Here is a 20,763-nt window from a genome sequence, read left to right as displayed (position 1 = left end):
AAGAGACCAGAACTGATGTTCACCTCTGGGCTTCACTCTCGTCCAGTCCTTAGCCATGGCCAGTGAATGGGCATGATCCAGTTAGAAGGAGCTCTCTCACTCTCTCTCGCTCCCTCTCTCTTCTCTCCTCTCTCCCTTTCCCATCTCTCCTCTCTCTTACTCTCCGTCTCTATATATCCTCTCCTCTCCTCTGTCACACTGACATATGACAGTTACATTACAAGTATGTGACATAGTTATGCACAAATACATAACAAAGCACTATGCTTAAACAGTATGTCACCAATCTTTATTTGTTATCACCTGACTTAAGCAGAAGTCTGAGCAGTACGTTGTGGTGTCTGAAAGGCAGTAAAACACAAGCTACCTGGAGAGGGGCGCCTCAGAGTCTGATGTATTTGAATTTCGTGAAATGATTGACTTAGTCTGAGTGAGATTATTTTTAAATGATAAGATATCGATATGTTTGAGCTTGGATATGCTATGGTATATATAAATTCTTACAACATTATATACCCTTTAATAGTCCTTTCTTGTTTAATTTTACAAATCTATTTGAGAAGTTGAATGGGAGGAGAGAGACTTTGTAGACCCTAATGGTTCATTCCCCAGTGACCGCAAACTACAAGAACTGGGCCAGACTGAAACCAGGCCAGATCTCCATCCAGGTGGCCCACCCGGTGGAAGAGGCACAAGGACTTGATCCATCTGCTGCTGCCTTTCAGGTGGATTACCAAAAATCTGGATTGCCAGTGCTGTAGCCATGACCCCAACCAGTAGTCCAATATGGGTTGGCAGGGTCACAACAGACAGCTTAACCCACAGTGCCACATCAGCCCCAAACTGTGTTCTTTACTGACAATTCATTTTTTTAAGATTTATTTATTTAGTTTGTCACTTATAGATCAGTTTAGTTCTTTTTTAAAGGCAGCGCACACGGCGTGTCCGTGTCAGTCCTGGCCTCTCCCTGGCTGCTGCGGCCATCGGGAAGTTGTGACTATCTTTAGCGAGGCCTTTCTCTGTATAATTTCTGCCAAGCAAATAAATAAATATTTTCCTTAAATCTTCAGTGCAAAACAAAGTGACAGCCTTCACACCTAACGTGCATGGTGCCAGTTATCTAATAGAAATACTGATATTCTAGTACCGTGGAGTGATGAGCAGTGCGCCACCTGCACTCTGAGTGCCGCTGGGATCACACACTCAGCTGGCGGCAAGCTGTGAGTCAAGAAGCAGCCCCAAGGAGGTGCGTCTGAGCCGGGCCCAGCGTGTGGACTCCACTGGTGCCTGCATCTGGTCTGTACCTGACATTCCCAGGCAGGAATCTCGGCTCACGAGACAGTCGGTGATGCCCAGGAAAGGTCGCAATGGCCATCGGGAGTTTGGCAATAGGAATCGTCTTCTCCTTCCAGACTGCAGCTGGAATCCTGGGGAATTTCTCTCTTCTTTCCCATTATCTCTGTCTGTACCTCACAGGATCCAAGTTGAGGTGCACAGATGTGACTATCAGACACCTGACCGTAGCCAACTGCTTAGTCATTCTCTCTAAAGGAGTTCCCCAGACCATGGCAGCCTTGGGCATGGAGGACTTCCTCAGTGACGTGGGATGCAAACTCGTGTTCTATGTTCACAGAGTGGGCAGGGACGTGTCCACCGGCAGCACCTGCCTCCTGAGTGTGTCCCAGGCCATCACCATCAGTCCTCACAACTCCTACTGGAGGGACCTTAAAATAAAAGCTCACAGATACATTGGCCCCTGCAATATCCTCTGCTGGCTCCTGAACTTCATACTAAATGTCGTGACACCTGTGCATATGACTGGCAAAAGACACAAAGGAAACATCACGAAGAGAGCTGATTATGGCTATTGTTCTGCTGAACCAAAGGGTAAAACTGCAAATTCCTTGTACATATCTTTGCTGTTCATCCACGACGCTCTCCCTGTGGGGCTCATGCTCTGTGCCAGCGCCTTCATGCTGTCCCTCCTACACAGGCACAGGCAGCAGGTGCAGTACATCCACTCTCGCAGTGCCACCCTCGGGCGCTCTCCCGAGTCCAGAGCTGTGCAGAGTGTCCTGATTCTGGGGAGCATGTTTGCGTCTCTGAGCACGCTCTCTCTCATCTCGCATGCTTGTGTGCCTGCTTTCAGCAGTCTCAGTGTGTGGCTGGTGCACGCCTCTGCAGTCCTCGCTGGCACTTTCCCCAGTGTGAGCCCCTACATTCTGTTGAGCCACGACTCCAGAGTGCCCAGGCTCTGCTTTGCCTGGCCACGGGATGCAAAATCCTCTCAAGTCAGAGTAAGTGTGTAACGTGACTGCAGAGTCACAATTGTGAGCTCTTCATTTAGTACTCTTGCTCCGAGATGAAGCACGTTGTGCAGACACACTCATGTGAGCAGGGGCTTGTGCCTGTAAAATTGCAAATAAAGTAGTGTACAGTCGTCTCGCTAGTATCCACTGACATTCAGTATCTGTGTGAAGTTTCTTTTTATAAGGTTTATATGATAGAAAAGACGTATTTATTACTCCCATTATTATTTTCATGGTACCATTTTGTAGTTATGATAGAGATTTTTCTCCACCGATTTCCCCCGTGTTATCACAATAGTATAGTCCCATAGTAACCGTTACGAGTTTAACTGTCACTTGTTGAAGTGTATCCTGGCCTGAGTTCTACAACCACCTGACTCTAATGTGTACGTGAGTGGAGAACCAGTCTGTTTGCATGTGAAATGCCTGGGACTGCTAATAAAATGCACTCACTGATTCAGGGTGAGGGAGGCTTGTCTGTAACAATCTGTATTTCTTGCAATTTGTGGGTTTTGAAAGGCACCATGTGTATGGGCCAAGTTGCTCTTTGCTCACCGTGTGGGCAGGGACGTGTCCGCTGGCAGCACCTGCCTCCTGAGTGTGTCCCAGGCCACCACCATCAGTCCTCACAGCTGCTACTGGCGGGACCTTAACATGACGGCTGCCAAGTGCACTGGGCGCTGCAAGGTCCTGAGCCGCTGCTGGAGCTGGTGCTCAGGGTCATGGTACCTGTGCGTGTGACTGGCGAAAGCCGTGAGGCAAATTCACAAGGAGAAGTGACGATGGCTACCCACGGAAATGAAATGTGATGATGAAAACAAGGCAAATCAGGCTGGAGAGATACGGTAAAAATCAAAACACCTGTAAAACGAGTCATGGTTTGTATAACTTTATTGATACACAAAGAAATTAATCATAGTGTTACAAAGGCTTTCAAAACCTAAATGCGTATTCCCTTTACAACTGAGCTAGAACTTTAAACTGACTATTGCTGACTCGTGGTCTAAGGGCAGTGGCTGTGTTGCTTATCACACCACTCCTTAGTCAACTTCTTTACACAACTGATTTAACTCCTAAGTAAATCCAATACTGGACACATGATTGATACCCACCCCACCCCGACCCCGTTCATAAGAGCTGAGACGCTTTTTCTCCAACAACTGAAATGATTCCATGAATTGCACACCACGTGCAAATTCCTTTCCCATCCTTGGGATCTACTTCCGGGCCTGCCGGAAGTGGCGTGCGTTTCCATGACGGCCGGCTCTGACATCACAGGGCACTGCCGCAGTGCATGCACGCTGCTTCCCGCAGGCCCGGATGTAGATGGCGGAAGGCTTGTGGTGCTGCCTGGTGATCGAGTCTCCCTTTTCTCCTTCCAGCCCACTCTGTCCGTCTGTGCTGGCCCGTGGTCCCCGAGCCCCACGACCACTTCTGTGTCCTGTGGTCACGTTGCCGTGTGCGGGTCAGTGTGCTGTCCTTCAGGGAGGAGCCGCGAGCTCGGCAGTCCCCATCCCTGTGGACACTGACCCCTGGCTCTCGCCCCCTGAGCGAGGTCCTTTCCCGGGGCAGGTGGCCAGCGACACTCTCAGCAGAAGGCTAACGAATGTGGGGACGAAAGAGGGGGAAATCGGAGAGATTGGGGGAGCCCCTCAGAGTGGGGGCCAACACACTGTGGAAAGGGAAGAGAAGAGGGAGCCAGATATGGGGGCAGGGAGGAGGATCGGGGATGTGTTGACAGACTAGATGGAGGAAATGTTCATGGCGGTGGGAAAGTGACCCAAGCCCTGGGCGGTGTCGAGTTGATTGGATCTGAGCCCTTCAATGGGCAGTGACTGGTTTCTTCCTGGACAGTTCCAGGGTTGGAATTGTGCAGAAGAGAATGAGGAGAGGCGGTGTTGTGTGATTCCAGTGACGCGGTGGCAAGAGAAGACAGGTGAGAACACCGTTATTGAGGGCGCGAACGCCTCAGTGCGCTCTTTCTGGTCCTGGGACAGCAGAGGAGAAATGGGGCAGGGCTCTGTGTACCACGTGATGCCTTTTCGAAAAGGCGTTTACAGTGTTGTGCTCAGCCGATTTCAGGAGAGTTCCTGTCATTCTTTTGCTGAATTTGACACATTCTCAGCCTTATTTAAATTTCCTCCCGGAGTTACCTGGATTTTTAAGTGTTCCAAATTACTTTCCATTCCAAAATTTTCTGTCCCAGAACGTGAGCTTTAAAGGCGTCCTAGTCTTGTGTATTTGGTGCTGTCATGTGGTTTTATAGTACTGTGTATCAGTGATTTGATCATCGTTTGGCACTGAAACCCTAGCTTAGTAAGTTACGTGTCCTCTCCGAGACCACCTGATCTGAGCAGATGGTTCCCCTCTGGTCCCTTGGTCCTTTCTACACAGCACCAAGAGATGGGGTGGAATTGTCTCATAGCCCATCTCTCCTCGATTAAAAATTACACCAATGACATGCCAAAAATAAATCTATAACACACAGAGCTGTTACTTGTCAATACAGAACTAACGCTGAACTATCAGTAGAATTATATGCTTTGTAATTGCCACGCTGCGTGCTCAGCGCTTCTCTGCATATGCTCAGAGGTGGCAGTGGGGACAGAGGGCATTTTTTAAAAAGATTTATGTATTTTTTTTTTATTGGAGAAGCGGATACACAGAGAGGAGAGACAGGGAGGAATTTCTTCCATCCGATGATTCACTTGCCAAGTGGCCACAATGGCTGCAACTGAGCCGATCTGAAGCCGGGAGCCTCTTCCGGGTCTCCCACACGGGTGCAGGGTCCCAAAGTCTTGGGCCGTCCTCGTCTGCTTTCCCAGGCCACAGGCAGGGAGCTGGATGGGAAGTGGGGCTGCTGGGGTTAGAACTGGCGCCCACATGGAATTCTGGTGTGTTCAAGGCAAGGACCTTAACCGCTACGCTATCGCATCGGGCCTGACAGAGGGCATTTTACTTCTGTCACAGAGTATTAATCCCGAGAGCCCCATTGTCATCACGTCAGGAGGACCACGTTAGCACTCAAGGACCCGTCTCCACACATGAGCACGGTGCAGAGCTAGCTTCAGCATGTGGCAAGTGGCTTGTCCAGTGGATATGTGTGGAGAGGACAGGACAAGGACACGGTAACTGGAGAGGCAGAGAACAGCTGGGGTATTGAGTTAGACCAGATAGGCTGTCATATCAGGCAGAACAGAGGTGGAGGCCGTGAGTCCCCGTCTCCCAGGTCAGCTCCTTTTGCCTCTGGAGTCCTAAGCCTTTCTGTTGCTGTGAAATGCGGGCCTGGGACACTGAGCCAGCGTCCCCAGGGAGTGGCCGCACATGGCAGAGGTGTGATTCCAGTAATGGTGGGTCAGCCTCCTCCTCCTGCAGGGCTTAGGAAAAGGCTGCCCCAGGACAGCACCTCTCTGTTTCCCGTGAGGTGTGCAGCCCGTCTCCCTTTGTAGTTTTCCAGCTGTAGAGAAGGAAGTGATAGTTCACACGATTTGAAAAGGTGTAAGGCAAACACCCCCCAAACACCCCCTCACCTAAAATGGGACTTGTCCAGTGTGCAGTCGGAGGGCAAGAGCTCCCCATGCGGATACCCTCATTTCAAACACCATGCTCAAGTTCAATGAGCCCGAGATCACCCTCACTTCAGCTCACCTGGCTGGGGATTTGGGATTCCCCACAGCGTGTCATTAGAAATAGCTAAGAAACAATAAGGAAGGAGGATGAAGGGTGGTGGCGAGAGAACATGGGTAGGAGGGATGTATGGTAGGAAGTACCTCTTTGCTGCTCTTCTCTGTGGTGAAACCCATGTGTGCGCACTGTGGTGGAGTGCAGCCGGGGGATAGGACACCGCGGTGGGCAGGATTCCTTGGATTTCTGCAGATTCTGACTGCATGGAAACTTTGGCTCAGGTGCACCCTGCCCTTCCCGCACCTCCCCACACAAAGTGCTGTGAGGAATCAGATGAGCGAGTGGGCTGTTGGGCTCATTGTAACGAGGCAGTTGAGCCCATTGGAATGGGAGGGTCCAGGCTCTCCTGCTGGAAACTAGGGCAGTTGGTAGCCAGTTGGTTCAGTTGAACTGCTCTGAGTTTGGGAGAGCTAAAAAATCATCTGACTCGGCTGGGCAGTGCAGTGGCTCCTGCAGTGTCGCTGGAGCGGCCATTGCCAAGCTTGGCCAACGAAGGATCCTCCCTACAACCCTACATTGGTGTCTGACATGATCTCTCTCACTGTCCATACACTCCCCTGAAAAAACAAAATTAAAGCATTATGGAAAAAAGTTGGGGGGGGGGGTCTCTGGGAAAATACTGCTTTCAGTAACTGGCAAGAAGGGCTCCAAGAACTTGCGGTAGCTGAGTCTGGTCATGGTTTATTGTGGACAAGTGGCAGACACAACAGGGAACAATCTGACAGTACCCAGCAGGCATTTCCTGTGTCCATGGCCTGTGGAGTTGCAGGCAGTGTCGCCACAATGCCTAGCAGCATTGGGCAACCAGGGAAGCTCAGCTGAACCTCAGCTATAGTCCTGCTAATAGACACTGAGCTCCTCACACTGCTGGGCATTCGGACTGTTCCTCTAGGCTCCAGTGCTTGTGGAGGCCACAGTGATATGCACACCCCCACAATTCCTCTCGAAATCCCAGTGTTCAACTGTCTGGTGTTCCAAATCCCCAGAAACTCTACGGAGTGGTTGAGGCAGATGGTCTGGGAGCTTGGAGATGTTCCCAGAAGCTGAGGGGAGCAGCCAGACCGCCCCAACCCTCACCCTGGGCAAAGCTGCCTGTGAGGGAGCCCCTGTCTTCAGGAACTTCTGCTTGTGTTGGAACTGTCAGAGATCCCACTGGCTCAGGGGACAAGCCCTTCCCCATGCTGGGCCCCTACCCTCTGAAGGTCACTGTTGGAACTCACGTCTCCACTGATGCCACCTCGTTTCCCCAGGCTTCCTCGCATCCTTGCCTTCCTCCTGCAAGAGGAGTCCCTGGACTGGGATTGTTGGGATTTGAAGTCATTGCCCTCTGAGCACCAGTTCCCATTCAAGGTGAGCTCAGCGTGTCCCATGAGTTCAGGTTGGATCCCTCTCCCCTAGATGTTGTGTGGTGTAAGAGAGACCAGACCAGTCACATTTAAGGTTACTATGCTTTTTTTATTGATTAAGCTTGATGATATCAGTGCCCATGAGAAATTAACAAGTGGAAAGTATGTTCCAGTCTGAATCCAAACCTTAAGAGGAAAAAAATCTTTCATTGCTGTGAAATCCAGCCATTAAACTAAAGACCAGTTATCCAGCTTCCGCCACAATATTTTATCCTAAGGGGAGTGCAGCTAAGACCTGGACACACTTACAAAACTGCAAGCGTTCATCTTTTCCTAGCTTCTCTGGAACTACTGAGAGTACACGTATTAGAAATACGAAGCTTGTTAGCATTCACAGCTTCACTGACCCCTCCCCAAGCAGGGCACAGAGGTGAGGGTTACACAATGCGGGAGCCATGTTCGGGAGATGCCTGTCCCCAGAGACTGTCCGCAGGAAGCCACAGAGCAAACAGGCACCAGGGAGTGTACCCAAAATTTGAGTACAGAGGTGACAACAGCATGTGACCGAGAGTGCGAGCACCTCCCTATCATGGGCCTTTATAGGGGCCTGAGAAGGGAGTACTTACACAGCCACACAACAGCACTGCCTCTCAGGTTCCAGGTGATGAGACGTGAGTGTCTCTTGACTTACAGTTGGGCAGAAAGGATCACATAGGTAGGGGAGGCATGGTTCCCAAGCTCGTGACCCTGAACTAGCTGCCTAAGACCATAATACTAATGCCATTTCTTTTGTCACCATTGTTGAATCCATCAGGCATGTTGTTGTCTCTGTGTGCCAATGGCCTAACCACAGTTTGGATACCTGTTCAATGCCTGTACACGGCAAAAACCCCAGAGTCACAGGCACGCAGCAAGAGATCCAAAACATATATAGCAGAATAAGAAGGTTGCTGGTGCCTAGTGTGGGTATGTGATGTTCTTCTGAGGCCCTGCGGGACCATAGCTATAACCAGTATGATTGTGATAGTCTGATACTCAACTTCCAGTCATGTATATACATATACTACAATACTAGCATCATGCCCTGGGTCTGCAGGATGGCATTGGTGGTGCCCACGAACTTGCGAGCCTTAAGATCTCATCTCCTGGAGTTGCTTGGGCTGATTGTGATGGCTCCTGGACAGTGCTCAAGAGCCTGGGGATGCTGCCAGAAGCAACCAGAGCCACGGCGTAATCAAACATTTACACCAATATCACCCGGAAGCTCCATAAATGCCATTGTGGGAGGGCTCCCCTGGGGATAATGGCTAGGCAGATCACTGCAGCCAGTTTCTGCAAGATCCAATCCGTGGATCTCAACTTGCATCCTGTGAAATGGAGCTAGAGATAAAGCAAGGAGGAAAGAAGATAGTTGGTGAGAAGTAGATTATTCCAGTACACGTGAGTGACTGTCCCAGCGTCTGCCAATTATAAATAATTATCTTCTGGGCTGGGGAGTCCTGCAGGGGAGGGTCAGATCAGGGCTGCAGGAGCCATGGGGACTGAAACACAACATCTTCCCTCGGTTACTCCCCAGCTTGAAAGATTCAACTGTTCTTTAAAACCCGGCATTTTAGTCAACTGTGTCACCTTGGAGAATATTAACTCAAGCCTGTGGTTAGTGACAGAGTGTGTTCTGTGGCACATGTCCCTTTAAATGTTGTGAGTGTTATCACACTGAGAGGATAAGGACCCCTGGGACAGCTAGAGGTGTTGATCGGTCTTAATTTCATCCGTTCTTGCCTCAGGTGGGAAGTTGAACCTGTCAAAGCTGAATGTCTGACCATCAGCCTACAGAGCTCTTAGCTGTGCCCTGAGTATGATGCTGCGTTTACTTTGTCACTTTCAAGCCTTGTGATTTTACTTTAGGTTGATGATGGTTTATATAATAACTGTGTTTGGATTAAGCTCCCAATGTGTGTAAAGTTTTGATATGTAACCCACTCTTGATTACACAGATCCTAGCAATGAAAGTTTGAGTTGAGTTTCTTCAGAAACACACGAACATGCGGCTGCTCTGTAATGCTCCTCTGATGCTGCCAGTCACACGAGAGGGAAAGAGACCCAGGGACACACTCATGGAGCCCTCCATCCATGTGGCAAGTCACATGCTTCTAGCAGAGAGAACGAGCATCAGACACAGCACACTCAGGAGCCTGGGTCAGTCCTACATTCCCACACATGCGCCTCGTGGACAGGACAGTGGTGGCTCCTCACACCTGCTGGTCACTGTGTGATAAACACATTTACTCCACGCGCCATGGAGCCTTGTCTCATCCACTACCCATCACACAAAGGGTCCTTGTCCCTGCTACCTGCGGAACGTCACTCCCCTCTCGGCATGCTATTTTCACCAAAAGTGTCAAGACATGTATGGGGCACGGAGCAGGCTGGGTGATCTTTGTTATGTTGGTGGTGTGTATAACCACCTATCCTCCCAATTATGATGCTAACGACATATCTCTATATGATACTCAAAGGAAAACTCCTTGATTCTTGGAATTCAATTTGAAGAAACATGGAGTTCCCAAGACAGCTGGGGGACGTGACTCCCAGCAGAGCAGAGTCCTGCCTTAAAAATACAAGCAAAATAGACCCACTGAGCTGAAGAGCCACTATATCCCAGACACAGTGGATCGTGTTCTGTGTATCTCAGTGAGTGGAACAGTCTTCATGAGTCAGAAAGAAAAGGAAAAATTGACCTCAAATCATATGGAAATGTTAGCTGCTAGAGTTAGGAGACAGGGCATGACAAGTCTAGCAGAGACCGGGGAGGTCAACACACTGTCATCACGTGGTCAGCATTGTTTTGGATCTCTTCTTTGATGTTTTCCCTTGGATTACGGACCAAACACAAATACAACACATCTTTATATGACTGCCTCTGAGTCTCGGACCACGAGACTGGGTCGAAGGCAGCCATGAGGGAGTGAATCATAGGACAAGGGGCGCGGTATCATTCTGTCTCTCCTGTAGGAAAATTGCCTAAGTCAGCAATTTTCAAATTATGAGAAATAGATCATAAGTATTCCAAACACTTTCACACTCTCAATAATTCAGGGAGTTTGCATTCCTTGTGCAGGTGCAGCAGAGCCTGGGCACTCTGGAGTCATGGCTCATGAGAATGTAGGGGCTCACAGCTGGGAAGCTCCCAGTGATGAGTGCTGAGGTGTGCACCAACCACAACCTGGGATTTCCTAAAATATTCAAGCAAATGTGAAAGATAGAGGAGAGAGTACAAAAGGACAGAAATGTGCTCACCAGGACCAGGATGCTGCTTGTGGCTCTGGATGCTGGGGAGGACCTGGTGCAGGTGTTGGTCCCATAGATGTGTTGTACCTGTTGCTTGTGCCTATAGAGCATAAGAACCATGAAGCCGCTGGACCACAGCATGAGTCCTATGAAGAAAATGTCTCTGAAGTTCACCAGGGCTGTGTACAGTAATGCTGTGAATTTGTCATGATTCAAAGAATAACAGTAGCCCAAGTCCATAGTCTTTGTAATATTTTTGTCACTCTTGCCCCCAGTCACGTGCACAGGAACCACAACATTGACCGTCAGGTTCAGCATCCAACAGAGGATATTGCAGGGACCAATGCACCTGGGAAGTTTTGCTTTGAACTCTGCCCACCTGGAGTTGTTGGGACTGACGATGATGGCCTGGGACACACTCAAGAGGCAAGTGCTGTTAATGGACATGTCTTTGCCCACTCTGTGCACATAGAACAAAAGTTTGCACCCCATGTCACTCAGAAAGTCCTCCATCCCAAAAGCTGCCATGGTCTGTGTGACTCCTCTACACAGAATGGCTAAGCAGTTGGCTACAGTCAGGTGTTTGATAGTCAAGTCTGTGGGCCTGAACTTGCATCCTGTGAGGTAGAGATGGAAGTCATGGGAAAGAAGAGAAAAATTCCCCAGGACTGCAATGATGAGTTGTGACAAATACATCGTTCCCACTGTCAAATCCCTGTTGACCATGGCACTAGCTCCAGATGCCTGATTGTTGTCTCTGAGCCTGTGGTTATATTTGGGGATATGAGAAAAGGGCTACATGTGTTAATGTCAACTGGATCTCATCAGTCTACATGCATAATATTCCCTGCTTGCATGACTTCCCACTTAGCAGAAACTACATTTGTGTGAACATGTTTACATAGAGTTCATTACATAATCTTGATGTCTACTTTCACAATACTCATTATATGGAAAGACCCATGAAATAACTGCTGTATTCTTAGTAACTTCAGGGAAAGTCAGGAGTGCTCATATCATTGGTAATGAATTTATCCCACAGGCAGCTTCAGCGTATAGCTTTGTCATAATTTGTGTACCAAGCAGCATGTTAAAGCTAGCTGGGCTTGTATAAAAGCAGTTAAATTAACCACAATGTTACCCTAACAGATGTATTGGCTGTGTTGTACAAATACTACATATCAAGCTATTTTTATGAGACTCAATTTATATTTATTTCATGTGTATTAGCCAGCCTTTATAATGCAGAATCAACCCATAATCTCACAAAAATATTAATGGTACAACTATTTATCTTATTGGGAATAGGTTACATGATTATAGCATATACTGTCTTTCTCCTTGAACAATTGTACTGAAGTTATTCAAACTTGCCAACTTTTTGAGAACACAATAGTATACTATTTGGCACTGACAAGAGAAAAAATATCTTGTGTCCTATATGTTATGGGACATGAGTGCCTGTCTCTGGTGGAAATCAAGTGTGGTAGAAAATAAACATTACTGCTTTTATTTGATGTACTCAGGTCTACTCGAAGTTAATAAAAGTGTTTTTCTGAAAGGATTTGAAGTATAAGCAACACATACAACCTGCACTGTTGAGTGTCAAATCTTGCATGTTGTAGCTCTTGCAATTGTAGAAATGTCACCTGAGATGAAAGTATTTCCAAACCAGAGCAACTGTCAGTGGTCCCCTCGGAACATGAGAGCCGCCATGTGAAACTCATTTGCATAGCCTAACGCGACTGTTTCCTGAAACAGGCTTCTACTAAAAACAGACAATCACCTTACCATACTGCGGATGCCGGGTGCTTCCGGTAGGAGATTATTTTCATGGAACGCCAAGAGGCAATGACTATTGAGTTTGTAGTAAATGACACAGGGAGGGGTTCTTGAGCAGTGAAGGACCCCGCCTTTCTGTCCTGGCTCACTACACATCCCAGGGTTCTTCTTCCCGCCTGTGAGGCCAGGGCGCAAGGTCAGGTACACGCAGGAGAATCCCATGACAGCCAACCCAGACTCCTTGATGCGCCTCCATGCTCAATGCCTCTCTCTTTCAACCAACATTTTAAAAATCTCACATTTCTCTAAGCTGCCAGGACAGGCATCGACATGAAGGTTGCCTCTGTCTGTGCTGAGTCCCGAGTTGAGGCCTAGAAATGGGTTTGTGACTGAGTGACCTCACCTCCCTTCAGACCGCAATTATCCCTTCACCTGTCGTGGAAGTCAAGTTGGAGTACTGTGGATGCCTATGAGATGTCCCCTCTTGCCAATTACAGAAACAATGACAACCCAAAGAGGCTCCAGGAGGGTTTCAAGGCGCTTGTTTGCACAGCTCCCTGAGGCAGACAGCTCTGCTGGGAAGGGAACAGGCGATCCTGAGGTCTGTCACAGAGGCTGGCAGCAAAGCTCACGAGTCTCCCTGGACTCACAGCCGAGTTCTGTCTTCCCGAGGGTGAGTTCTTCCCCCACTGCAGACCCCTCAGCTCAGAACGGGCAGAGCAACGGGAGGAACCTCCTGAGAAGCAGCGTCAGAGACGCAGGTGCAGCGGACAACACGGGCACCACGGATTACCTGGGGAATCCCCGAATTTGCCTGTCACACGGTGACAATGTCATTGAGAACATGGGAGTTGTACAGCAGTCATTTCTTATGAGTTCTTGCCCGGTTTCTCATCTCCATGGATGTAGGACAGACTCTGCCCCACCCCCGCCCCTCGTATCGGAACTTCAGTAGTGCTTTTCAGCACATGACACGGTCCTGTTCATCTTGCTAGTCGAAGCTTCTGTGGCTGCTGAATCCACCCCGGCTTCCTTCCTCTACAAGCCCTGACAAAGGTCACCATGCTCTCCTCCAGCGTGACCTGCTCACTCACACAAGTGGGATCACGTGACTGTGCAGTGGCTTGCATCACCTACACGACACCCACCATGTTCATCTGGGTGCTGCTGTGAATGCCAAGGTTGCCCTCCTCTTAAGACGGGATGGTGTTCTAGTCTGTTCTACGTCACCGTTTCTGAATCTCTTCAGAAACGGTCTTCCCAAGATCTGTTCATCCTCTTTGGCTGTACACCCAGAAGGAGATTCCTGGGTCGTGTGATAGCTCCATTTCTAACATTCCAGGAACGAACGTGCTGTTTTCCAATTTACATTCAGTTTTTACTTCCATCCGCAATGGACAAGCACTAGGTTTTCTTCAGATTCTCCCCAACACTTCCGATCTTCTCCTGTGTTGACTTTCCTGCCTGCCTGGTTCCTCCTTTCTCCCCTTTCCGTCTTTTCTTCTTCCTCGGCTGTGTTCCTCCTTGTCTTCTTTTGTTTCTTTTTTCTTTCCATCTCTCTCTGTCTCAAGGATATGTGCAGGAACATTTTAATTGTGATTTCAGTTTGCATTTCCCCGACGATTAGTAAGCTTGAGCAGTTGCCACTCCTCTTGTGTTTGGAAGGTAACACGTTATTATAAAAATGGTGTACATACGTTATTGACCACATTTCAGTTTTTCTCATTTCATTGCCTTGTCGGGAAACGTCATGGCACCAGGTGGAGTGTGGAAGCAACAGCATCGGCCCGGCCTGTTGGATAACGAGTGTCTGCCGAGCTAAGGGTCATTCCAGGATGTGGCCTCCAGCCATGCGAATTCTTTCTTGAGGTCTCCTGCTGTCAGTGGTGGTCTTGTAGAAGCTGTGCTTTGTCACTGCATGGCCAGGGGATGTGGAGGTGGGCAGTGTATCCTGGGATGCTGGAAGTCTCGCTTCTGCCATTTCTTTTAAAATCACTGGAACTTGCTTTGTGGCCTGTCATGTGATGTGTTCTGGAGAAAGTTCCATGCCCTGATGAAAATGTTATGGATTTATTACAATATACTTTTTCCACTGGTACATGGAATTTGAGACATAGTGAAACTTCCCACCCTACACACCCCTTTGCCCACGTGACACATTCTTCCTCCACCTTCCAACATTCTTTAAGTTTTTACGATGACATACTTTGAGCCCACTCCATAAACACATGATTGACTCTTCATCAGAGAGAGACTCGATGAGTTGCAAGTAAGAAAAGCCCCGCTGTTCCACCAGCAGCATGTGTGTGAATTTGCCCAACACTCAGAGGAGCTGGTGTAAGCCAGGGGTCAGGCAGCGGGTAGTTTCTGTATTAACAGACCTGTTTGGGTTTTTGCTCCAACTTACTCGTTTTACTGGACCTGTGGCCGTTGGTATACTGTCACACATACACAGGATGACTTGGCACAGCAGCTAGCAAACCATTAGCTACACACAGCTCTTCTTCAACCAATCACTGCTCCTCTGAGGAAGCCTTAATTCATTCTCAAGATACATTTGGCTATCAGTAGCAGAAATGTCATAAAACTATTTCCACAGGCGACTGAGTCTACCAGCACTGACAGTATAACCATCGTTTGCAGTGAGGTCATGGGAAAAACTTTCCCCTCCTGCTAATTACCAAGATGAAATGGTGACTATGTCCAAGGAGGCTGTTAGAGTCTTTCAGGGGCTCTTTCTCTCCCCGGATCCCTGAAGCTGCACAGTTCTGAGACAGCAGGGGGCTCAGGCCACGACGGGGCAGGCACTGCCAGGCGGGCTTGTGTGTCTCCCTGCATTCACAGGACATTTCTGTCTGCCCCAGAGCGGCTTCTTTCCTAAAGCCCAGAGCCCTCGGCTCAGCATCGTTCATTACGGAGCAGAGCAAGGCGGAGAACGCTCCTGAGAAAGGGTTTCAGAGCTGCAGGTGCAGCGAAGCCCATGATGAGCCAGTTTTACAGGAGACACCGCTGGTTTGCTGACACCCGGTGGCCATGGCCTGGAATTACAGCGGCTATTGGAGCCAATCATCCTTTACTAGTATTTACATCATTTCCTCATCTCTGGGAGATGCAGGAAGTAAAGGAAATGATATTCCTAGAAATACAGGAGTGTGTGTGTGTCCACCCTGAGAAAACGCACCACAGGCAGATTTTCCGGTTCCTTTCACTACCGGATGAGCCATATGAACCTCCCCAGTCAACAGATCTGGGGTCACTATGGACCCATTCCTCCCCCCCAACTCCCTTACTGTTATTGGTAGTTGTTAGCGATCTTTTCTGACTCAGGAGTTAATTAGAAAGATTAAAATAACGGTTCATATTTATCCTTTGCTGTCAAGAATTCCACTGTGTATCTAAAAAACAATCCACTTTTTTTTCTACTCATATTTGCATAATTACAGAATATATTCCAATTAATATTAACATTCCCCGAAGTTATCTTCAGTTCCCTGTTTAATTTAAATCTTGGGGAGAGTCAAGATGGTGGAAGAGGGTAAGGACACGTTTCAACGGACAGAAAAACATTTAATCAGGATGAAGCAGAGAGGACACATTCCAGGAAATAGGAGAGGGCAGAACAACAGCAGAGTGTACCTGGAGACTGACAGACACAGGAAAGCTGCGGACACAACGGTGTGGTGTTACAGTGACTGATACCCCAGCAGCATTCAGCTAACGGCGATCTGAACTCCACCAGCAGCTGGAACTCCACCAGCAGCCAGGTGGGAAGGGGCTTTCACTGGGAGCTTGGGAGGTGAACCCAGACAAAGAACTGTCCATCCTGCTGGTCCGTTCGATTTGACCAGGAGCAGAGACACAGCAGCAGATCACAGACGGGCAGTGCAAGAACAGGGTGGATTTCATAGCCCGATCAGCCCTCTACAGCTGAGTTGGGCACCATTTTGCGTAAGGAGGCAAAGGCAAGGGAAAGGCTTGAGCATACGCTGAGCTGGGAGTGAACTCATTTCTGACTCAGTGAACTGCAGCAACGTGGCATTCTCCAGGTTCCACCCAAGACAGGTCTGGGTAGCCCTCAGATCTGGCAGCCAACAGATCAAGAATTCTAGTAGTGGTACATCAGGCGCCATTTTGTACATGGTGGCAAACGCTTTAGGACTGCAGGGGACAACAGTGAACTGCACATGTGCTGAGCTGGGAGAACTCACTGAGTTCCATGGATTGCACTGATCCCGCAGGAAAATAACACTGACTGTGGCATCGTACAGGTCAAAATAGGTCCGTGTGGCACCCAGACCTAACGTCCAACTGGTTCCGACAACATCAGCGCCACCAACAACCTAGCTATATAGGACATCTGGTGTCTCCCTATTCCTGGGACCTGCTCCAACCAGAAGTGAGAGAAAGGTTATGCAGACAACGGTGCAGCTTCAGCATGGTAGCACAAGAGGTGGAGCTTGATGAGCCAGGAGCTGGGGCTCCAGAGACCATGGTGGAAATCTGACATAAGAACCCAGACCTGGAACTCGCTGGGGGTTGTGGCACATGTGGCTGCAAGCTTTTGCTTGTATACCACCTGCAATAAGTAAAATCTAACTGTAGACCTGTGGGTGACACAGCTTAGAAACCTGCCCCAAGAAGAAGACTGCTAACCAGAAGTGCAATGACCAAGAGCAAAAGAAGAGACAAAGGCACAATGAATATTACTGAAAACTGCCCTGCAAAGGAGCAAAACCCTATGCCAACCTCAGAGTTAACTGAGGAAGACATCGAGAAAATGGAGGACACAGAATTCACAAAACTCATGTTAAAGCTTCTGATCAACAATGAGAAACTCATGCAAGAGTTTGAAGAATTTAAGGAAGCAATAAAACATATCAAGGCTGATATATCAGAAATTAAGAACACAGTAGAGCAAATTAAAAGTACAGTGGAGAGTCTCCAAAATAGAATGAAGCAAGCAGAAGAAAGAATCTCAGAACTGGAAGGTATTTCCTGTCATCAGGGGGAAGCAAACAAAAAGCTGGAAGCAGAGCTGGATCAGGCCAAAAAAAGTATTCAAGAATTGAAAGACACTATTAAAAGGCCAAATCTAAGAGTTATGGGAGTCCCAGAAGGTGCAGAAAAAGAAGCTGAGTTTGCAAATGTATTTAATGAAATAATAAAGGAAAATTTCCCTAATCTAGAGAAAGAATTGGGAAACAAGTTCCAGGAGGGGCACAGAACTCCCAACAGGCTTGATCAAAAGTGATCTTCACCAAGACACATGATCATCAAGCTCTCTTCAATCGAACATAAGGAAAAGATCCTTAAATAAGCACGTGAAAAAAAAGCAATTGACATATAAAAGAATGCCAATGGAATTCACAGGAGATCTCTCACAGAAAACTCAACAGGCAAGAAGAGAATGGAGTGACATATTCCAGATTCTAACAGAAAAAAATTGTCGGCCCAGGATAACATACCCTGTAAAGCTTTCTTTTGTGTTTGAAAATGAAATAAAATTCTTCCACAGTAAAGAAAAGTTAAAAGAATTTGCCTCTTCCAAACCTGCCCTACAAATGATACTTCAAGATGTTCTCTTGACAGAGAAGAGGAATAGCACCCAACAAAACCAAAGGCAAATGGGAAGAACACCCCAGTAAAATGACAACAGGAGACTAAACCAATGAACAACCCATTCCTAAAAAGACAGGACCAAAGTACCACCCATACATATTAACCCTGAATGTAAATGGCTTAAGCTCAATCAAACATCATAGATTAGTAGACTGGATTAAAAAGCAAAACAGCATCTATTTATTGTCTAGAAGAGACACACTTCACCAACAAAAATCAGCGGAAACTATATCGCATGGGTTTTGATGCTTTCTGTTATTTTCATCTCTTCAAAAATACTTTCTTCTGATTAAATTCTTCAGTGACTCATAGATCATACAGTAGCATCATTTTCTTCAAGAAGGTTCTTGATTTTCATTTCTTCAGCTACAAGTTAGTCATTTAGTAGCATGTTATTTAACTTCATGGTGTTGTTAATTTCTTTTTTCTCCCTGATGTTGATTTTGTTTTGTGGTTTTTCATTGAAGGGGAGGTATAGTAGCTGTGTAATGGAGACTGTCATATCCAGTAACATGTTATTTAACCTCATAGCATTGTAAATTTCTGTTTCTCTTTCTACTGTTGATTTTGTATTATGACTTTTCATTGGAGGGGATGCACAGTAGCTGGGAAATGGAGGCTATCCTATCCAGATGGGAGGATACAATGCAGTATGCATCTCCACTTCCAGACAAAGATGGACTTACAGTGAAACTGCTCACTCTATCTTGACAATAGGATGCTGGACTCTCTGCCATTGTCCATGCCCGCAATGATGGACCTAGACTGTGTATGAAGATCTATACTTTAGTAATGATACAGAGAAACTAGTTGGGGGGGGGGGATTGGGGCTGCGATAAGGGAAATACCAGGAGCCTATGGAACTGTATCATAAAATAAATAAATAAATAAATAAATAAATAAATAAATAAATAAATCCTGCTTCATAAAAAAGAGAGAGAGGCGTACTTTTACTTGACGTGAGATGGTTCAGAACAAACAATATTAGAAAATTGTAAACGATGAAATACATTATATAGTTGCAATAAGAGAGTAGTATCTGCTTTGGTCTTAAACCTGCTCTAAAGTGTTTCATCTCGTGGGTACAATGTGGTGCCTCAATACTTGTATACATTACAACTCCCCCCTTAGCACCTCAAACAATTGACATTTGTGATTAAGAAAAGGCTCCTTTTTTGTAGCCTCAGACCATTTCTGTGTGTCACTTCCTGTCTTTATGACGCTGTACAGGGGCGGGGCCATTTGGAACCCTCTTCAGTCTGGAGTTCTGCCCAGTTCCAGAACATTCTTCATGACCAAGTGGACATTGTTACTTTTAGCTGCTTGGCTCCTACCATCTGTGTCTGTGTGGACCACACAGGAGAGGTCGACTGAGGAAAGTCTGTGCAGGTATGAGACACGCGGGAAAACAGAGCAGGTGTGCCTGAGAGGCCACCGAGGGATCGAAGCGGACAGACGAGGGAAAGAGCAGGAATAGCTCCAGAGACGAGGGACAAAGGAGCAGGAGCACTAAACCAGCAGATCCAAACACCTGTGAGATGAAGGTGCTGACAGATGGGGGTCCGTGGCAGACAGAGAGACCCCGTGCTGGGGGGAAGGCGGTGGTCCCACGCTGAGCCACTGTCACTCGTGGTTTTATATAGTTTCTACCTACATTCCCTTTACTCATTGTTCCTGTTCTAGTTGACTGACACACGTGTTCATGTCTCTCTGCCAATAATCGCTGACCTCTGGATCAGCTGCGTGACATCTCGTTTGAGGAGGAATGACTCATGGTTCTTTCCTCAGTTTGATGTGCGCTCATATGTTCTGAGACATGTGTCGCTTAAGACACAGCGCTCTTAAACTTTCAAAGTGTACTTCTCTTTCTCGACGCTCACTGTATCTGGCTCAGATGGCACCAGGGTGTGTGGCATTACCGTGGCTGGTTACTGAATCTGCCCACACATGCCAGCCAGTGTTCTTGTGTGGTGAAGCGCCCAGCTCAGGCTGTTTGTGAAGGAAGGTTTGTTTCAGTTCACGGCTCAGGCGGCTCCAGCAGTCGGGCACATGGCCGTGCTGTCCCAGGGCAGCGCAGAGCACCGCGGGGCTGGGGGGAGCACATGTGTCCATGTCCCGCCTTACTGAGCCGCGCGGGTCCACCACGGGGCTCCTCGCCGACAACTGGACCCAACCTGTTAGAGGACACAGACCACGTGCCCATCTGTGTGAGCCCACTCCCAAGAGACTTTGAGGATGAAACTTTCAATGTGTGAGCTCCGGGGGGGACACTGAACAGGCGACCTGATGCCCAAAAGCTGGCTCTAACGTGTAATTGAACTAAGAGCCAGTGTATTTCCATGTGAACCACTCGGGACTCTGATGACATTTCATTGTTTGTATAACTTTATTGGCAATTCAAGAAAGCAATCATATCTTTACAAGGACTTTGAAAACCAAACTGCACATTCCCTTAGCCTTGAGCTAGCATTTAAAGTGACTATTGCTGACTCATGCCATCAGGGTAGGACTTGCTTGCTTATGACACCAGTGAACGGTTAAGTATTTTACACACCTTATCTAATTCTCTAAGCAAATCCAATACTGGACACATCATTGATGCCTGCCCCGCCCCACCCCATTCAGATGGGCTGACACACGTTTTCTGTAACAGCTGAAATTACTGTTCCATCAGGTTCAGACTGCATGCAATTCCTTTCTCGTCCTTGGGATCCATTCACAGGATGTGTAGA

The 20,763-nt window shown here is 47.7% G+C and overlaps 2 protein-coding genes across 2 annotated transcripts; one reads left to right on the top strand and one right to left on the bottom strand.

Annotated features, from left to right (window-relative positions):
* Nucleotides 1-1,367: 1,367 nt before the first annotated feature.
* Nucleotides 1,368-2,309, top strand: LOC101517028 (vomeronasal type-1 receptor 4-like). The gene has a single exon (XM_004597121.2). The coding sequence runs from the start codon at nt 1,368-1,370 to the stop codon at nt 2,307-2,309; it is 942 nt and encodes a 313-aa protein (XP_004597178.1).
* Nucleotides 2,310-10,426: 8,117 nt separating this feature from the next.
* Nucleotides 10,427-11,356, bottom strand: LOC101517272 (vomeronasal type-1 receptor 4-like). The gene has a single exon (XM_004597122.2). The coding sequence runs from the start codon at nt 11,354-11,356 to the stop codon at nt 10,427-10,429; it is 930 nt and encodes a 309-aa protein (XP_004597179.2).
* Between the last annotated feature and the right edge of the window lie 9,407 nt (nt 11,357-20,763).

The sequence above is a fragment of the Ochotona princeps genome, chromosome 16 (genome assembly GCF_030435755.1).
Source record: "Ochotona princeps isolate mOchPri1 chromosome 16, mOchPri1.hap1, whole genome shotgun sequence".
In the NCBI taxonomy this organism is placed as follows: domain Eukaryota; kingdom Metazoa; phylum Chordata; class Mammalia; order Lagomorpha; family Ochotonidae; genus Ochotona; species Ochotona princeps.
Note: the sequence above shows the minus strand (reverse complement) of the source record. Positions and strands in the feature narration are given on the sequence as shown.